Genomic DNA, 22,144 nt, shown 5'->3' on the forward strand with positions numbered 1-22,144 from the left:
GATCTGTCTTGTGTTTATCTCCCCCCTCACATCAAGCTTTGAAATGTCCATTTTTTAATTTTTAATAAAATAACTGTAGTTTGTGTATGATTTTATCTATACATTAATAGGCAAGCATGTTTCTTGAACACCTTTTTTCTAAGCTAGTGTGCATCACATGGAAAATCTACACCTACTGTTACAAAAATATTTTCCTGAATCTGCACTGAATCGTTATATAAATTAGGTAAAATAGGCTTAAAAGTAATCACAAAAAAATAAATTTAACTAATAACATAAACTTTATGGGTTGCCATGTTTTTTTTTACATTTTATTAACAATCATCATTACATTGCTTTACAGGTCTATAACATGAAACAAAATACCATAACTTACAATCATATAGGTAGGGGTCAGCTATGGCTAGCCCCCTAGGCACTAATGTCACTGTTTTTGAGGATCTCATTGGTAAGGACTGTTACCCTCACCGCAGCTAACACTTTTTAAGTGTTATAAGACACATAAAAAGTGCCTTACTTTCCGTAAATTTAATGACACGTACAATGCTGATCAAGAAGTTAAGTTATTTGTTTTTTTTTTTGTAAAATATTAACAGCTTAGTATAAAAAAAATAAATTTGCCAAGCCTGATCAAAATATATCCACAAACAAGCAAACTACTGTACATTTTCACAATATTCTCCATAAAAATAACATAGGAATTTAAAATTTACAATGTTTTGAATTTTTATCGTTACCAAAAACACTGGTATACTAAATTATTTGTTTTTTAAGCTCTTTGAAAATGTCTAGGGAAATTTTGTGTTTTGATAGTCAAAAATGAGAAAACAAATTTTACACCATTCCCATGGTCTGATCATGCCGACAAAGATTACTCAAGTAAACGCGTTCACGGACAGGTGTGTGTGTGTGTGTATATATATATATGCACAATTGTATATGTGCATGTATACAAATTTGAACAAATGGTGTTTTTGGGCCTCAGGGGACATAAAAATGAAAAGTCTTACTATGCCGGCCCTAGGTCTTTCTCATAAATGGCAAACTTAAACAGGTCACTGATGTAGGATGTGGTAAAGGAAAGGCAAGCAGTGCGGAGTGTGGGATCCGTCTGGCGTTAGATTAATGTATCTGCAATCTTAAAATGCCGTGGGAAGGGAGGGAAACAGGTCCACAACGTAGGAAGTGGTGGAGGAAGTAGTAAAGGCGAGCAGTGTGAAGTGTGGTAACCGTCAGTGGCAGTTGGAAGTGTCTGCAAAATGCTATGGGAAAATAGTTCTGCTAAAGTGAGTTTTACCATCGACTGTAAAATAAAATCATTGACTATATAACACTACTAGTGTTATATAGTCAATGATAAAATACAGAAATGTGTGATTGCAAGGTTAAATTTTCCATCATAATAAATTTTTTTAGTCCAAAATTAGTTGCGAATATGACTTAAGTTTCTTTTATATTGCTTTTACAATCAAAATAAACTATACAACAGTGTCTGTGCGCCTGCCATGACTAAAAACTATGCAACAATGCAAACCGATTGCTAATGAAGGATGAAAAAACAGAGATACTAACAAGGGATATATGCTTATTTTTTTTTCGATTGAGAAAAACACCCTGTATAACCAGCAATAGTGTTAATTCGGTAAAAATATTCCTTTTATATTTAGTACTAAAGAAAAGTCAATTAGTAATATTTGTTTGAGAGGGAATAGAGTTAAGCCTGAAAATAAGTCCAGGGGCTAACCAACACATACACAAAACATTCCACCCGATATTTTGTTATGATGTAGCACTTATAATCTGAAAGTAGGTAGGAATTTAAGATCAATCAGATTTTTAACATCCGGCATTTCTCTTCAACCTACTCTCTGAAGAATGAAGAAATATCAGTGACGTACGTTTTGTGTTATTTTATTGGGTATCTGTTGGCCCGTACTCTTTAATTTTTAAGATAAACTTTGCTTTTTAAAGAGGTTGGCGGCCTCTTTTAATTTTGCATTTGCCTGTCCACATAGACTATTTATTTGCCCGTGGAACTTATGCAGCAAAGTAAGTGGTGACCCAGTACAACAGTACGAAAATGGACTGAACTGAAAATGTTTGTGTCAGTGACCAGGATCTGATCCCAAGTAGCACACATTGTTGGCCCAACGTTGGGAAATGGTCGGCACGGTTGGGATGTGGTTGGCGGAACGTTGGCCCAACGAAAACTTGTATTCGTTGGCCCTACAAAGGAAAGAATCGTTGGGGCTTTGTTTGATTTAAGTATACAAAATTCTAAAACACTTTTTAACAAATTTATTTATTTATAAGAACATTAATGCTATAGCAGCAGAATATAAGGCAATTTTGGAGAAAATTGGATCTATAATAAAATGTAGTCAGATGATGTGATACTACTACTAGATACAGTGGGGAAAACCTGCTTATCATAGAACTAGCAACAGTGCCCGTTGTGGTTAAATACAACGGTCTCTAGTAAAATAATGGTTATGAAATCCATACACCACTTTACTCACTAATATTAATGGTACAGTTTAAGCACAACATTAGAATCACACATTTAACATAAGGAACACACTTTAAACATAAATACAAATTGTTAACAACAACATTTAATCAAAGAAAAATTAATTAGATAACAATAGAACAATAAGCTGTTGAATTATTAACACATGTTTCGTAATTATTGCCATCTATAAAAATAATTGGTTTTTCTTTTCCGAGTCGGGTTAGCTCTTATACCCGAACGATTTTCATAATTTTGGCCTTAAACTAAAGGCATGGACGTGCAGCAGATTTGCCATCAAACATTGGCATTCATTTTAAACATTGGCATTCATTTTGACGTATATTTTGAGTCGTGCACAAACTGCCTCCCTGTACATTTCTTATGGGAGTTAAATTTGGTTTTTTCGAGTTTAATGTTTCGCAGGCGGGCGATGGTTTACAGGAGGGCTCTTCTACCTGCCCGATTTTCATAATATTGGTCTTAAAATAAAGCTATGCAAGCACATATGGCTTTCACTTGAGATAATGATAGTTTTAATCAGTTAAGTTCAAGATACTGTATCGCTTAATCAGAAAATATAAATTTGATTATATCTTGGATATGGAATTTAGTTTTAGATACATTTACTTAATTCTAATTACGTTATTCTATTTGTTTTGACCTAAGAACCTTCATTGAAATACCAGCTTCCATTTTTAAAGCACACAGCTAAATCACGACCAACACAAATTGTTCAAAAATGGAGTTATTTATCATCGATTTATAGCCAAACAATCTTGCTTGCAGCCTCAACAGTACTTTCATAACTATTTGCAAATCTTCACAAATTAGGCTATCCAATTACCTATTAATTAATAAAATCGGTTCAGTAGAACTGTAGATTTAATTGTACAAAGTTTAACAACATCATTAATTCAGTATTTTCTCACTATAAACCTGGAGGTTGCTTAAAACGTTTTTACAAATAGCTTTGAAAAGGCGAGGAAATCGACCAAAGTGGAAGGTGATATTCTGAAAGAGAATAAAATTTACTACAAATAACTACTATGCAATTCTTGAAAATACTTAATAAAGGCAGCAAAAAACTGGCTACAAATAGAATCGTGAAAACAGAAACTTGAAAACCCCAGTTTTTAATGTATTTTTATTATTTTTAATTTTTTCCACAAATATTTAATAAAATCACAGTTTTATAATTATTTGCAAATCTACATGGGTTAGGCTTTCTAATGACCCATTAGTTAACAAAATCGGTCCAGTAGAAGTCTAGATTTAGTTGTACAAAGTTTAACAAAAATATCCCAAACTCAATATTTTCTCATTTACTATAAATTTGGAGGTTGCTTGGCTTTTTTGGAAATTAACTTTTAGATTGTGTGGAAATCGACCAAAGTGGAAGGTAATATTCTGAAAGAGAATACAATTTCCTACAAATTGATACCATGCACTTCTTGGAAATATTAAAAAATGGCAGCTAAAAGTCGCGCCCAAATAAAAAGTGTGTAAAACACTGTTTTCAATGTAATTCTTATGGAAAACACGTTTTCTTTAATGTATCACCATAAATCATAACAAAAAAAAAACTTTCATAATTATTTGCAAATCTACCCGACTTAAGCTTTCCAACGACCCATTAATTAATAAAATCGGTCCAGTAGAACTCTAGATTTAGGTAGTTGTACAAAGATTTTTAAAACTGAATTATATATAGAATAGATTATAATAATCCAAATATTTTTTAAATTAATATTCTTTAACTTATTTGAGCAAATTTTTAATAGTTAAACAATTTAAGGGGAAAGATGAATTAATCATATAACTATCAATTTATTATAATAACATTACTTATCCAATGGTAATTAAATAATCTATATTCAAATACCAGATCCTCTCAAACCCCCAGAAAAACAAATTTGTTCTAGTTTTTTTTCAAAATTTGTTTTTATGAACTATTTAATCAATTTACTCAACAAATAATTAATTATGCTTTTCATACAAAATCTTGTTTATTTTGTGTTTTATGTTTTGGTCCCATGGGATGGGTGGCCCTTCGTTAAAAATTGGTTGGTTGGCCAACCATAATACTTAGCGCCAAAACATACTGTTGGCCAACCATGGAAAGAAACGTTGTGCCAACAATTTACCAACAGTTTTTGCTACTTGGGTGGCTACTCTTGAGCTAATTGGGGTACCGCAGTAGGGTTCTGGCTCTGTAAGCTGTTCTTCTGCACCCATCCTGGCCATTGAACAGCTTTCTCCCCCTCATGCCCCGAGTGTCCAGGGACCCAAACTATTTTAACTTCATTCCGCTTAGCAAGCGGTTTGAGGGTGTTTTTACACCCCTTTACCCTTTACGGTTTGTAACACAGTCACACAAGAACCCAAAACCTTTATTGCAGCTTGGCTGTCTGAGATGATTAGTATTTTCCCAATCCTCAGGTTCTTGTTTTACAGGATGGTTTTCGTTTTCGCACAGCACTCAATCGCCGGAACCATTAACAAAATTTTAATTTTCTCAGGATCAAACCGGCGACCTTCTGATAACCAGGCGAGTACTATTACTCCCTCAATACCCAGCAATACCACAGAGAAGTAATTATTAAGGTACAATGGAAACATTCAAAGGTACACTTTGTTAAGTGGTGTCTAGCGAGCGCTAGTCGCTGATGACTGTCTAGGGCAAAGTCCAACATCTCCCCCCTCCCTCACAGTGGAGAAAGACACTATAGTCATAGATGATAGAAATTTCCACAGTACTCGCCGCTCAGGCTCTGCCTTGGTTATCGCAAGTATATTTCTGGCACAACATACAGTAGTCGCAGCTAGTCTGGGCGCGAGGCCGCTCTAGGGCGGGGGGTGTAGAGGGGAGTATTTATTGCTCATTTCCAAAAACATCTGGCCCACACGGCTCTCTGGGGTTGTTCAGCGCCTCAGCGCTGTCTTCATGGCTTTGGCGTGGGACACGGTTTAGTACACAATAAGGGTCCGCGCCCAGACTAACTGCGACTACTGTACCAGGGATGAAAGCACTTGGTAGTCCCATAAGCAAGATTCCTCTGTAACTTACTTCTATGTAGCAACACTCTGTTTACCATTGTATTGGGTAACTAGAATTATATAGAAGGTCTAGGGACTTTTATTTTTTTCATTTTTTCATTCCTGCAAGTTCAAATATCAGATTGACCTTGGTTTTGACCAATAAAATGAGTTGGCACAACTATAAGGTACATTTGGGATAAGGCAGGTTAATAACACCTTATCATCCTATTACCTTCAAAATTCCTTATATGTATTTAAAAATGCATCCATTACTCTAAATATTGTCTCTAAAGCAAAGCTCCACACAATTAATTTAAAATCCTGTGAACTGACTAACATTAATACTTGAGAGGATTTCAATTGCTTGAATGAAACTACATCCTAAGATGCCCAAGGATTGATTCAAACCTTTAGTGTGATATCTCATTGCATTGTTTTAGCAACACCATTTCAACAATAAAAAAATAAATATTTAACCATGGAAACAAAAAATTCTGTTTCTCAATAACTTTTGCACTGTAAACACGTAACTTACTTTGTGGCAGTATGTTGAGGAACCCGCTTGCTGTAAACGTAAGGGAAGGGTGGCTTTTACCTGATGAGGTCGCTCTGGAAGCGCTTGATTGTTGTGACGTTCTTGACCCCTCGGCGGAGGACGCGGAGGAGGCTCAAGAAACACCACAGCCAAGACTTCGAGAGGTGACCAAATCGGGCTCAACCTATACGCTTCAGTTTGTTCGATATAAATTGTCAGCGTCTTACGCTAAACGGTATTATCATACCACTTTTATTGAGTAGATATTTTGGGCTTTGGGTTGTGGCCCCCCTCTGTCAAGTGACGTACGAGCTCTTGGCCAAACGGCCCTTTTCAGGGCCAACACATTTTTAACTCCGCTACGCCGGTCCCCAGCCTGGGACCTCTCCTGTTAGTAGAATTAACATTTTCAAAGGGTTATTTCAAGTTTGAGAAAGGAAAATTTTTTTGTACTATTGGAGAGGGAGGAGGAGGGAAAATGTGGACATGGATGAATATGTCTTTGTCTAGGACTAAAACCCTAGACTGTCATAGTCTTGCCCTAAATTAGAGCTTGGGAAATGACTACTTTCATTGATGTCAGCTGTTATCGAAAATAGTTACTTTCGATACGGAGTGATGAAAATAATTTTGTTGGCATCAAAAAATGAAATCCACAGACAAACAGGCTTCAAATTTTACAATATTGAAAGTGAATGCCAGTACATTGTGCTTTAGTAGGTAAATGTTCAAGTAAATAGACCTTCTGACATAAACATATTTTATTTCACAGTCTTTCTTCAAAAATAGTTTTTACATACAGACGCAGCTGCCATAGTTTACAATTTTTTGAAATCGAGCACCTTAATATTTAATTTTTAACATAAATTCGACAAACAGAATACATCACACTGATTCGAGAAACATCTACCTAAACTGATGAGACTAATGCATTTTTAAGGTGGAATCATATAAATTATTGTACTATTTATTGTTATGGAGGAACAACAATTAATTACAACACAAAGCAATTATTGTAACATTAATTGAGCAACTAGGTTGTGGTGTAGTAATTCTTGAATTGTTTGGACGTATCTGGTGAACCTTTACCTAACTAATCAAAGTTTCAAGGAGGAAAACATAAGGTGCAAGAGTCTTGATTTAAGATTTAATAGGGTTAATTAAATGGGAAAGGAAAGAGCCCACAGTGCTACAAAGACAAACTATACTCTAAGATTAGACCTGAAGACATATTTCTTCCCAACGCTAAACTCAGTGTTTAAAATTGCTTTTAGGATCAGTGAATATTCTGCAGGTAATTTTTGTGAATAGAGTAAATCTTTTGTGCAACTGTGGACTCATCCCCATTTCATATAAGCCTGCCATCATATTTTTTAAATTTGCTTTATTCAATAATCAAGTTAAATATTGTTTTTGGTTTGTCTATAGTTGGAACTTAGGAAGTATGAAGTTAGATTACGTATATAAAAGTACCATTCCAAGATGACTTACATTTGTATATGCAAATACCACATCAGTTACACAACAAAAATAGTTTAATAAAGTGAAACAAATATTTATAAAATGCCTAATTAGCAGTAGTAGTAGGAATTTTGTCTTCACAAAATTAGTTTATCATAATTACAGTACTTGTTGCAAACAAAGGCTTGTTGAATATTACTAATATGTTTTTAGTCAAACACTTTTTAACTGGTTTTGTTTTAGCGAATTTATAAATTTAATCAATTTTTGAAGCAACCCAATCGAGAATCCAGAAAACATGCTTGTATGAAATCCAAAAGTCGTTCAATAAACAAAGGTAATTAATATTTTATACATAACCTTGCTAATAGCTGATTTCTTCAACTGATGAAATAAGTATAAAATGCAAACTCACTCTGGTAATTATGAAACAACCTATTATAAACAGAATGTTTGACGACTGAGATAACGTAAATAGATGCTGCGTTCAATGGTTCTTAATACAATTTAATCACAATCTCGTTTGTGGCGAGACTTCTTTGATAAAAAGAAAGTTCTCGCCGGAGATAGCTATTATTTTTTCTATGAAGGCGGACCAACTGGTTAAGTTGGGTTCTGAGCCATAAGGTAGCGTCCTCACAGAAGTAAAAACCATTAGTGCAACAGGAATTGAACCCATGGCTCTAGAACTGAAGTTTTGTACTCCAGTCAAGATCAACAGCGCCTAGTATATTAATTCTGTGCTATTTCTAGTATATTAATAAACTAGAATTAATAAAAACCGGTAGCAACCTAGAATAAAATGACAAAAAATACAATTGTGGAAATAGTTTGTATAAATTGGTTAAAAATCCTTTTTCCTTTTTGCTATCTGATACTTTATTTACATAAATGAAGCAATTGGAAAACTACATTATGTCTTTGGCACTCATTCGGCACTTTGTTTACTTTTTGGCTTAAAAAATCTACTGAAAATGTTTTTAGGGAATAAAGTATATTTTTATGTTTGCACAAGAATCTGAGCCATCTTCTAAAATGCAAACATAAGTTCTGTTCCACCTTAAAAATTATAAATATATTTTTGTAAGGAATGTACAAACAATAATGAAGGGCTCGTGTAATAGATTCTAATATACTTACAGTAGAAATAACTAATTTATGTATATATATATATTTATAGTCGTTATCTTATTTTAAAAATTACCATTAGGTACATACATAATAGTCAATCACTTATTAAGTATTCACATGGTGAATGAGCAGTTGAAAAAGACTGGGGACTTAACATTGGGCTTTTACAACAAATAAGCTATTACTGTAGGTCTCATGGTAAGACCTAGACCCGGGACCGATTTACATTTTCGTTTTGAGGTCCTTAGAGGCCAAAAACACCATCCGTTCAGATCTAGAAAGACATATATATATTTTGATACATTAGTATCCGCTTAAGAATTAGCTGGAATACAGTCTAATTATTTAAAATCCATATAGGTATTTAATTTGCGGATTTTTTTATTTATTCTTACTTAGTTGTTCCTGGAACTAAGCTATGTTAAGAGCAACTTCAATCACTGAATGTAACATGTTTGATTTTTCAGGTTAATGTAAATATTTCAATACTAACTTTGGAATGTAAATGGAAATGGAATCTGTTTTGAAACAACTTTCCCTTGTGGGAAATGATCAACGAATATCCATTTCAGACACATCTTTCATTATTATAAATAAAAATAATAATCCAATCAACTCTTAATAATTTAAAACTGATCATTTAATTGCATCCACAGCACTTGATAAGTTGTTATTGCTTAAGTATTAACTGCAGTGCAAAGAAAAAAATTGAAGTATTCCAAAACTCGCCTCTTTTTACCAAGACTTATCACAAACTAGTAAGTTGCTTTGATTTTTTTTATATAAAACTCAAGGTGGTTGATTTTTGTAAAAAAATACAAGCACAATGGTAAGTCCCCACCCGTTTTTCTGCTGTACAGTTTTACTAGACTAACGTATATTGACAAACTTTATAAAAATAATAGTGACATCCTAAATAGTCGGCCGATAGACCTGCCTATCTCTTTCGTAAAACTCTCTTCTCGGAGAATAAAAATGTAACTGTATTTGTGGTTGTCTTATGAAACAACTCTTTTACGTTCCTGCAGGTTTAACATTTGATGTATATACTTAAAAATATTATTTGCTTAGTTTATTCTTCATACAAATGGAAAAATAGTGATATAAACTAGCAACAAAACAAGGTAGGGTGATTTTGGAAAATTTTTGAGGTAAAATGAAATGGCAAAATGAATTATTAAAATAATTAATTGTTAACAGTTTTTGTCTCTTTATACATCAGCTTTAAACCTTGAAAATATAGTAGGCTACTATAATCTATCTTTGGAGCATAATACTGCAAGTATATTTTTCCACAAAGCTCATCTGATATAATATTTTTAATTGGTTAGAAAAACTTGTCAATTAGCTTTAAGTTTAAACTAAATTTAATTTTTATTTTGGTTTGAATCATACGTCTAACGATATATTCTTGTTGTGCCTTTACTAAACTTTATTACGGTACTTTAGTAACTATATCACATTGTCTCTTAGATTTACTTTGAACAGTTATACCAAATAAACAGCTTGTTACAACAAGCAATTAATTACTAGTTTTAATAATTTCAATTTATTTTACTATATTATAACTTTTTCAACTATTCCCTACTAATACAATTCAATTTTCATGATTTGTATAATTAATCGTTTATTTGATAAATAACTCATTTGCTTTGATATCTTTAAAACATTTTGACACATATTTTTATTTTAAAAGTGATAAAAACACTGCAACAGTTTTGTATCCTTAAGGTTACAATTAAGTTTTCTACAACACCCTATTAATACTTCTTCATTAGCATTACAAAAATATTACATCTACGTTATCCTCACAATGAAAATATCAGTAATGAACAAACCATAAATACAGTTAGGCTCGACACAACCGTGACAATAGGCCTACGACCGACGTTCCATAAATCTATCAATATTATTACAATTAATGGTTCGTTAAAAATACTTTTACACAGCCTTCAATGCAGGACAGAGGGTTATGAGGAAAGCAGTGCCTTACGTAATCGAGCGCGACTCCTTTTGGCAATAATAATTGAGCACATTTGAAAACTGCGTTTCCCCAATAGCTCTAACCTCATGCACTCCACTTCACCGACGGGTGAATGTTACAAAAATAATTGGAAAATTTATTTATTACAATGACCGTAGAATAAACCTAGTTAAATCTGTACATTAATTTACGAAATTAGAAAACTGACGATTTCCGCACAGGGAAAACTGTAACATTATGAAAATAATAAAACATCTGTATTTCATATCGTTGAGCATATAAATTTTTACTTTAGTATACTCCATAACATTGCTATACAAAGATAACAATAACGTTTTCAAAACTGTTAATAAAACGAATAGAATTATTTATATTGGAATCTTTTTTATTACTTTTGACAAATAAGGTTTTGAATTTTCTCCAAGAGGATTATTAAACCTTTTTTGCCCCTTTGGTAAAGAAATAAAATATTTATTTTGATATATTTCACTACTGTCAAGAAACTTCACCTTGTGTTGTTTAGAGTCGCTTCAATTTTAATTTAACCAATTGAAATTTCATATTACACCATTAATTGACTATTATACCTTCATGTTTTAGTATGGAGCAATTAACTAACACTTAAACTAGTCAGATTTACAAATGCAGGCTGTAAATTTAATTTAAGCTAATTAAAGATCTTGTTCATAAGGTTTATAATTAAAAAAAAACCAGTTTTATTTAGTTAAAAGATACTTCCTTTCCTGAAAAGGGGTTTAATAATTTGGTTGGAATCTCAACAGTTCAACAGTTATACATTTTTAAATTCTCTACTAAATACTGAAATCGAAAAAAAGTTAGTAGGCCTACATTTGTGCTGAAAACCTATTATTTATTTTTTTTAGAAAAGCAATAATTCTTGTAACAATTTACACATCTTACTAAAGAGTTTTGTCTGTTTCATTTCCAAAGGGGCAATCTTCTCTTTGATTACATCTGCAGTTTTGTGATACTCACATCAGTAGAATACCGAACTGTTTCCTTGCAAGTATTCAACGCACATGTAATAATCTTAGTTATCATACAAATTGACAATAAATGTGTTCAAATGACTGCATATTTTACAGAATAAAGAAAACCTTTGGATTCGGAGCAAACAGGTATTTGACAAGATGATAATAACATCAGCATCTTAGTGAGAAGAGGTGCAAAACCGTCCCACGGGGGCTGTGGGTGGTTCAAGTCTTGCACCTGAACACACTGCTGTATACAATGTGTAATTTACGATACACCAAAGAACTAATTTGACAAATCACTAACTTTTTACTTTCAATTACAGTTGAATAAATAACCCTCAAAATAATAAAAAAAGTTGCCTCCTGTATCAATTACCGTAGTCAAAATTTAAAAACAAAATATTTTTTATCAATTATTTTTGTGTGTGGTTGAAATATGTGGGAAAAATATTGAGCAACAAAGGGATTTCTAATTAAAAATTCCTTTTATCCGTGTTTATTGATATAAAAATTAAATTTCAACACAATATACACTATGTATGTACAACTACATAAACTCTTAGCTACAATTTTTATGCATTTGACGTTTTATTAAAAACTACAATAATTCATTCTGTAATCAAGAAGTGATTACAAAACATTAAATTTTATAAATCCCAAAAACCATTAATTTGAAAATTACATATAGGATTTATAGAAATGGGAATATTTTTTAAGACGTTAACATTAAAGTAGTCTAAAACAGCTCTGATGGAATGGTCAGCCTACTCACGTTGTTAGCGTAACCACTCGGAACTTACAGAGATCATTGAGAAACACATTCTTGGCGAAAAGGTCATCTTAAATTACTATAAAAAAATTATAAATTATAAATCCTAAACAAAACTGATAACCTGAACTTGACTTTGGGGCTGGTTCTGTTCAGGATACCAATTTTTATTTTGCTTTCCAAATTTATTATTTTGACAATGATCTAAACATCCGACACGTTTCTTGTTTATATTCAAATAGAAGTTGATATTCACCAACAACCTAACCTCAAACGAAACATTTACCTGTAGCATGATCAGTATTGCCACATTACTCAAAGGAAGAAAATGTCAATCTTACGTTCAGTCTCAGAGAGATTCATCAATTGTTTTAGTGAGAGGCTTGACCGTGGAAGGTTCAGTTGGAAGGTGATGGTGCAGGTACATGATGGTCGACCACACAGTGTGTGACTGGTGAGGGAGGCGCAGGGATCAGAGACACTACCTCAGGACTGGCTGTCTGTTTGTCTGACTCACTGTGTACATCATACACTCTCTCCTAGACACAACAGTACATGTTAGTAGCTAGACCATGGTACATGATGGTCGACCACACAGTGTGTGACTGGTGAGGGAGGCGCAGGGATCAGAGACACTACCTCAGGACTGGCTGTCTGTTTGTCTGACTCACTGTGTACATCATACACTCTCTCCTAGACACAACAGTACATGTTAGTAGCTAGACCATGGTACATGATGGTCGACCACACAGTGTGTGACTGGTGAGGGAGGCGCAGGGATCAGAGACACTACCTCAGGACTGGCTGTCTGTTTGTCTGACTCACTGTGTACATCATACACTCTCTCCTAGACACAACAGTACATGTTAGTAGCTAGACCATGGTACATGATGGTCGACCACACAGTGTGTGACTGGTGAGGGAGGCGCAGGGATCAGAGACACTACCGCAGGACTGGCTGTCTGTTTGTCTGACTCACTGTGTACATCATACACTCTCTCCTAGACACAACAGTACATGTTAGTAGCTAGACCATGGTACATGATGGTCGACCACACAGTGTGTGACTGGTGAGGGAGGCGCAGGGATCAGAGACACTACCTCAGGACTGGCTGTCTGTTTGTCTGACTCACTGTGTACATCATACACTCTCTCCTAGACACAACAGTACATGTTAGTAGCTAGACCATGGTACATGATGGTCGACCACACAGTGTGTGACTGGTGAGGGAGGCGCAGGGATCAGAGACACTACCGCAGGACTGGCTGTCTGTTTGTCTGACTCACTGTGTACATCATACACTCTCTCCTAGACACAACAGTACATGTTAGTAGCTAGACCATGGTACATGATGGTCGACCACACAGTGTGTGACTGGTGAGGGAGGCGCAGGGATCAGAGACACTACCTCAGGACTGGCTGTCTGTTTGTCTGACTCACTGTGTACATCATACACTCTCTCCTAGAAGTAATAAAAGTAATTTATCTAGTTTTGAGATAGATGATGTCCTTATTGAATGTAGTGGCAGTGAGAAAGTTATTGCAAATAAATTTAATGAATATTTTACACAAATTGTACCTGAATTAAAGCATGAGAACTTTGGCTGTGATATGTTTGTGGAAGATTATAGTACTTATGATATTTTTATTAGAGATTTTGTATTTATTGAGTCAGACATTGTAGATATAGTTAAATCTTTAAAAAATAAGGCTAGTGCTGGGATAGATGGTATTAATATTTTTATAATTAAGGATAACTTAGATGTATTCACCCCATTGTTATGTAAAATAATTAGAATTTCCTTGGATCAAGGTGTCTACCCAGACAGGTTTAAGATAGCATCGGTAGTACCGATTCATAAGTCTGGAAGTTTATCTAAAATTTCATCATACAGGCCTATCTCCGTTATAAGTACTGTAGCTAAAGTTTTTGAGACTTTGGTTAAAAAGAGGCTCATGGAATATTTTTCTAGTAGATCTCTTTTCTCTCAAAATCAATATGGGTTTTTGCCAGGTAAAGGCACTGATCTTGCTTTAGAAAGACATGTCAGTACTATCACTGATGCCATTGACAAACGTAAATATACATTGTCTTTGTATTTAGATTTTCAAAAAGCATTCGATGTTTTGGATCACAATGTGCTGTTTTCAAAATTTAGAAAATATGGTATAGGTGGTAGAGCTTTAGAGTGGTTGCAATCTTTTTGTAAAGGAAGAAAGCAGGCTGTGAAAGTTAATAATGTTTTGAGTGAAGTGCTTGATTTGCAATTTGGCACCCCTCAAGGAGGGGTTTTGGGCCCCATTATTTTTTTGATATATATAAACGACTTGCTGGAGCTTGATTTATATTCAAAAATATTTGCCTATGCTGATGACACAGCTCTTGTGTGCTCAGCTTTCAATAAAGAGTCGCTGAAACTAAAAATAAGAAAAGATTTAGACAAGATATCAAATTGGCTAATTGAAAACAGATTGTTAATAAACTCCTTAAAGTCTAAATGTTTATTTTTCTTTGATTATAATCAATCTCGAGAAAATTTACAAAATGAATTTAATTTATTGTGCCATAAACACTCTTGTTTGTATAATTGTTCTTGCAGTTGTATTGAAGTAGTAGAATATGTTAAATATCTAGGATTGTTTGTTGATCATCATTTAAAGTGGGAGCAGCATGTAAAACAACTCTCAATTAAATTAAGGAAAATAAATTATGCTTTATATCACTTAAGAGACAACATTAGGAGTGAGCATTTAAAAAAGGTATACATCTCCTGGTTTGAAAGTGTGATGAGATATGGAATAGTACACTATGGGGGTACTTATCCTACCATATTACAACCTGTCATTACGAACCAAAGACATGCACTGAGGACAGTTTTTGGATTAAAAAAATATGATAGAGTTAGTTATCTTTTTGAACAAGAAAACCTTTTAACCTTCAATCAATTGCACGTATACTGTTTGATTATGTTTGTTTTTAAATATCCGTACATGTTTAAAATGAAACCTGTCAATAGAATATCTCGATCAGCACAATATTACTTGTTAGCAGAAAGCTTTTTTAAAAAGGAAACTAGTAGGCATCAGTTTTGTTGTCTTGGTCCAAAATTTTTTAATGCATTTGTAAAAATGTTTGGTAATGAAGTTTATTATGATAAAAGGTCTGTGATAAAGTCAAAAGCTTTGTTGTTTTCTATCAATCATAATATAGCATAAATAATCTGTAACTTATTTTTAGCATTGTTTTAGATAAATAACTATTTATATTTGCATGTAGAATTATTGTCTTTCTAAAAACCGTGTTCTTATTAACTTATTCTAAATTGTTTATTTATAACATAAGTGTTATTTATATGATTAAAACTGTTGCAATAGGAAATGTCTACTCACTGTTCTGTAAAGTGACAAAGAAGAAAAAAATGAACTGTTTGCTGCCAGAAAATGAAATGTATTACAGTAATAAAAATGTGTTTTTCATCCCGCGCGTGCTTTGCATGGCACATGGGATTATGTATTTAATTTAAAAATTGCATGAATAAAATTGTTTGAATTGAATTGAATTGAATTGAACACAACAGTACATGTTAGTAGCTAGACCATCGTAGGTGATGGTCGACCACACAGTGTGTGACTGGTGAGGGAGGCGCAGGGATCAGAGACACTACCTCAGGACTGGCTGTCTGTTTGTCTGACTCACTGTGTACATCATACACTCTCTCCTAGACACAACAGTACATGTTAGTAGCTAGACCATGGTACATGATGGTCGACCACACAGTGTGTGACTGGTGAGGGAGGCGCAGGGATCAGAGACACTACCTCAGGACTGGCTGTCTGTTTGTCTGACTCACTGTGTACATCATACACTCTCTCCTAGACACAACAGTACATGTTAGTAGCTAGACCATGGTACATGATGGTCGACCACACAGTGTGTGACTGGTGAGGGAGGCGCAGGGATCAGAGACACTACCTCAGGACTGGCTGTCTGTTTGTCTGACTCACTGTGTACATCATACACTCTCTCCTAGACACAACAGTACATGTTAGTAGCTAGACCATCGTAGGTGATGGTCGACCACACAGTGTGTGACTGGTGAGGGAGGCGCAGGGATCAGAGACACTACCTCAGGACTGGCTGTCTGTTTGTCTGACTCACTGTGTACATCATACACTCTCTCCTAGACACAACAGTACATGTTAGTAGCTAGACCATGGTACATGATGGTCGACCACACAGTGTGTGACTGGTGAGGGAGGCGCAGGGATCAGAGACACTACCTCAGGACTGGCTGTCTGTTTGTCTGACTCACTGTGTACATCATACACTCTCTCCTAGACACAACAGTACATGTTAGTAGCTAGACCATCGTAGGTGATGGTCGACCACACAGTGTGTGACTGGTGAGGGAGGCGCAGGGATCAGAGACACTACCTCAGGACTGGCTGTCTGTTTGTCTGACTCACTGTGTACATCATACACTCTCTCCTAGACACAACAGTACATGTTAGTAGCTAGACCATGGTACATGATGGTCGACCACACAGTGTGTGACTGGTGAGGGAGGCGCAGGGATCAGAGACACTACCTCAGGACTGGCTGTCTGTTTGTCTGACTCACTGTGTACATCATACACTCTCTCCTAGACACAACAGTACATGTTAGTAGCTAGACCATGGTACATGATGGTCGACCACACAGTGTGTGACTGGTGAGGGAGGCGCAGGGATCAGAGACACTACCTCAGGACTGGCTGTCTGTTTGTCTGACTCACTGTGTACATCATACACTCTCTCCTAGACACAACAGTACATGTTAGTAGCTAGACCATCGTAGGTGATGGTCGACCACACAGTGTGTGACTGGTGAGGGAGGCGCAGGGATCAGAGACACTACCTCAGGACTGGCTGTCTGTTTGTCTGACTCACTGTGTACATCATACACTCTCTCCTAGACACAACAGTAGGCCTACATGTTAGTAGCTAGACCATGGTACATGATGGTCGACCACACAGTGTGTGACTGGTGAGGGAGGCGCAGGGATCAGAGACACTACCTCAGGACTGGCTGTCTGTTTGTCTGACTCACTGTGTACATCATACACTCTCTCCTAGACACAACAGTACATGTTAGTAGCTAGACCATCGTAGGTGATGGTCGACCACACAGTGTGTGACTGGTGAGGGAGGCGCAGGGATCAGAGACACTACCTCAGGACTGGCTGTCTGTTTGTCTGACTCACTGTGTACATCATACACTCTCTCCTAGACACAACAGTACATGTTAGTAGCTAGACCATGGTACATGATGGTCGACCACACAGTGTGTGACTGGTGAGGGAGGCGCAGGGATCAGAGACACTACCTCAGGACTGGCTGTCTGTTTGTCTGACTCACTGTGTACATCATACACTCTCTCCTAGACACAACAGTACATGTTAGTAGCTAGACCATGGTACATGATGGTCGACCACACAGTGTGTGACTGGTGAGGGAGGCGCAGGGATCAGAGACACTACCTCAGGACTGGCTGTCTGTTTGTCTGACTCACTGTGTACATCATACACTCTCTCCTAGACACAACAGTACATGTTAGTAGCTAGACCATGGTACATGATGGTCGACCACACAGTGTGTGACTGGTGAGGGAGGCGCAGGGATCAGAGACACTACCTCAGGACTGGCTGTCTGTTTGTCTGACTCACTGTGTACATCATACACTCTCTCCTAGACACAACAGTACATTTTAGTAGCTAGACCTACAATCACCCATGAAAATTGCTGCTCCCATAATTACTTTATTTTACAGTTTACACAAGGGGCAATAGAAATATTCATGAAGGCTTCCGGAATTTCAGATAGATACTGGTCTCAAATCAAGTTTTTTGAGACAGTGTAACTAAGCTCATGCAATAAGTCATATCTTGAGCACCTACCGATACCATACATAAGTACCATGTGTTATTAGATTGATTTTACAACCCAGATGAAGGGTTCAAGCAGTGCTACCACAGATTGGAAAGCTAGACTTGCCTTTCAAATGAAGGGACTGATGTATCTACAAATACCATTTTTAACACAAATTACACATACCAGTTGGCCACAGAGATATGGTAATTACACTTACTCGATAAATGCTAATATTTATAACTTTTTATAAACAAATTAGTGACATAACTGAAAGGAAGGTTAACTAACCTGAGACTTGTCGTATTTCAGTTTGCGCCAGAAGCGAGATCCCTTTTCTGAGGGCTCGGCTCCCGCACTGCTGTAGTTTGGGTTGGAGAAGGTGAGAACGCTTCGACTGCCGTCAGTGTACAGGTACTTCTTGGATCTTCTCCTGCGTCTACAACACAAAAGTATATTGTGAGTGTTAGAGTGTTGCAATCCTTCAGAAAGCTGAATTTTTATTTGAAATATTGAAATACTAGCAGAATATTGGTCTAAAATATTATAAGGGCTAATGTCAATTATAACTGGTTTTGGTCAAATATGCAAAACTTTCACCAAAACCAAACTTTTGGATAACCTGCTATAGTATCTTTTGCCGTATCAACAACAAAGGGAGAAATTAGAAGTCCAACCATAGCACAATTTGTGGGTGGCCCAGTCAACTATTTGATAAAAAAAAATAGCTATATCTGGTCCATATATATAGGGTGTTTATTTCGGTACCAAAAAATCACTGGTATCAATGAGTAAGGCCATGTTCCTAAACCAGGATGATCTGGCTCTAATTTAATTAGTATCTCTTTAAAAATCACTGTTGTAACAAGGTATTGGGGGTCTGCAGGTCCCTGATACTTTCGGGTTGGCTGAGGCACACATTTGGCCTAAATCGAATCGGCTTAGGGCAGAAATAACAATTCAAACCAAACTCGGGTTGGGTCATTGATGTTAAAACAAGTGTTTTCAGCTCTGTTTTTGAGCCAAGCTTTCATTTTCTTGATATTAGAAAGTGTCTGCCATTATGCCTGATTGAAAATTTAAGACTATGTCATAAGAAGATGTTCTTGATTTTGCCATTAGTGGAAGACATTCAGGATTTTGCTGTGACCGCGAAGGATGTTAAAGATTTTTCTGTGACAGCAAAAGATGTTTAATTTGTGACTTTGGAAGATATTCAGATTTTGCAGGGACCGCAAAAGATGTTCTTAACTTTGACAAGATCTTGGAAAATGTTTAAAATTTTTCAGAAGATGTTCTTGATTTTGCCTACATTGCGAGGTCGAGAGATAATATACAATACTGCATGATCCGATTGTAATATTACAATTGATGTTTTATTCAAATCAACACTTTCCAAAACATTTGAATTTAGCTCAAAACTCACACGCCAAGGCCAATGTTTTTTACCCAACCCGAAGTAAAGAGGTCAACAAGATGTAGTGACTGCAATACAGATAAGCCATACGCACTTGTGGTAAACAAACAGTGTTATGAGGAGTGTGATGATGATGCCGATGATACCAAGCGCCATCCCACCAATCACTAGCAGTCTAGAGACATCCTCAGCTGCTGGCTGTGTCGTAGGTTGAGTCAACTCCTCATCTATGTCCAGCTCACTCAGAGGCAACTCTACTCTGCTGCTTGGCTCTACAACACAAAATACAAGCTGCAATCTTAGATTGAACATACACCCTATGAAATGTATCATCCATCTTTATTCCTAACAGAGGGTGTGTTGCTATCCTAGTGGTTAGCATCTCAGACTTCGATGCGAGAGGGACTTTTCAATTCCTACAATTCCACAAAAGTTTAAGGGGATTTGTAAGTTTTAAATAAAGTGCTTGTGAATCTTTCTAAAAAAATGTCACTGGCGTAGACAAAAAACAAATAATAAGTACCGAATGAAAATTAACAAGAACAGTGCCACAAGTATTTAGTTTAAAAATTCATTTACTTTCCCTAACCTAAATACTCTTGAGGGTGGTAAGATTTCTTTAGGGAATAAAAATATGGCTATATTAGTTAAGAAATAGGATTTTTGTGAAGATTGAGTGCTGAATATTTTAAGCAGAGGTTTCTCATATTTCAAAGTGTAATTTAGCGAATTTATAATTTTTTACTATAACTGTATAAAGAGTTGAAAAATAGAGTCAACTTTTTAATAAAATAGAAACATTTTCTACATATTTTAATTTTGGCGATTCAGCTGATTGGTTTCAAAAACAAAAACTTAATTAGAACAGGTGTCGTAAATGGTCACTTTAAGCCCAAACTGATAAAAGTTACTATTTTATTACTTTACGCTCATATTCAATTGTGCAGCAAAGTTTTTCAATAGTCTAGGTTTTAGTGTCAGTTAAATCTGACTAAGGAAATCTGATCTTGGTTTATGACCCAACACTACTAATACCCTCGTCAACAGACCTGTCCGACACGGGCGAGAGTCCCGTACGTCCGGGCAGCCGCAGGTGTACGACACACTGCCGAGATAGAAGCACAGATGACTGCAATAGCCGTTGTCTACAGCGCAAGGGTTGATGCCAGCCTGCTTGTCAGCAGCAACAAACTTGATCTCCATCACACCTGAAAATACATAATTAATGGTTTGATCTTATTATTTTTCAGGTTCTAGCTCGGATTCGTTTCCACATTACTTCAGGCTTAGTGGGTTGCGGTGTGGCATTGTCACTTAGATAAAACCCATTGGTGATTGGCGTGATTTGAACCTAGGACCTCAGGGACCAAAATCCTGTGCTCTGCCACTAGACCTACTCGCTCCCCTCCTTTTTCGCTGTAAGTTATAACTGATGAATTCAAACATTGGTGTGTTCAGAACTTCCTAGGAGTAAAAAGAGTTAGCTGTTCAGTAAGAATAAAAAAAATTGTAAAGTTAGTGTTTAAATTATTTAAATAGAAGAAGTCATTTGAATAAAATGGCTTTGATAATTTTTTTTCAAACCTGCTTTCTTCCAATCAGCATTCTGCCTTATGCCAAGAATATCAAGTAATTATTTTTGTTGTCATACACACATGACAGAGGAATGTTTCATCTATTAAAGACGAGGAAACAAAAACCTTGATTCTCTGTATACTTTAATTTTTCCTACCTTCACACCCTAGGACGCTAGGCTACAGCCTGGAACTGTTTCACTTTAATTCAGAGTAGACCTAGAGGGTTGCAGATTTAATGCTTCCATTGGTGATTGGAAGGATTTATAATTTATATCTGGAACCTTGGGGACCAAAGTTCCACACTCTGCCGATAGACCTGCTCGCTCCCAATTTTGAATTAACTAATGGTCAATAATTATTGTTAGAAAGCATCAATCAACAGCCTAAAAACAAAGAACAACTAGTCCAGAATTGAGACCCCCAACAACATTCAATATTGTGTTTCAACCAAGAGATTTATCAAAGCCTTATTTGTCTGTGAGCCAAAAATGTTGACTAAAGATTTATATTGTAAGAAATTGTTTACCATGCAGGGCTGTATGGAAAGTTGTGCGTCTACGACCGGTCAGCTTTTCTGCTCTTTCTACTGTCTTCTTCAACAAGCTTGTCCAATAAATGTGGTCTCCATACTGAAAGAAAATTGCATTTTGTTTGTTAAGAAGGCAATTTAACCTGAACACACATATCAATAGGGTAATAAGATAACATCATTATATGGGTAATATGTGGTGGATGTACGTTAAATTATATGATAGATTCATCATAACAACGTTATACTTCAAGGAAATACCATGAGACTGATTAGGGGATTAAGTA

At 35.7% G+C, this 22,144-nt stretch overlaps 1 protein-coding gene across 1 annotated transcript in view; it reads right to left on the reverse strand.

Annotated features, from left to right (window-relative positions):
* Positions 1 to 17,722: 17,722 nt before the first annotated feature.
* LOC128990587 (low-density lipoprotein receptor-related protein 4) overlaps positions 17,723 to 22,144 on the reverse strand; it is a 71,484-nt gene continuing 67,062 nt past the window's right edge. Inside the window, exons 30-34 of the mRNA XM_054413028.1 lie at positions 21,855 to 21,957; positions 20,801 to 20,959; positions 19,846 to 20,023; positions 18,626 to 18,773; positions 17,723 to 18,154 (exon numbers count right to left, since the gene is read on the reverse strand). Of these exons, the coding sequence (XP_054269003.1) occupies positions 18,020 to 18,154; positions 18,626 to 18,773; positions 19,846 to 20,023; positions 20,801 to 20,959; positions 21,855 to 21,957 (723 nt within the window). The 3' untranslated portion in view covers positions 17,723 to 18,019. The remainder of the gene's footprint in view (positions 18,155 to 18,625; positions 18,774 to 19,845; positions 20,024 to 20,800; positions 20,960 to 21,854; positions 21,958 to 22,144) is intronic.

This window comes from Macrosteles quadrilineatus, unplaced genomic scaffold, assembly GCF_028750875.1.
Source record: "Macrosteles quadrilineatus isolate MER2022 unplaced genomic scaffold, UCM_ALF_1.0 Scaffold_3__2_contigs__length_128488019, whole genome shotgun sequence".
Taxonomy (NCBI): domain Eukaryota; kingdom Metazoa; phylum Arthropoda; class Insecta; order Hemiptera; family Cicadellidae; genus Macrosteles; species Macrosteles quadrilineatus.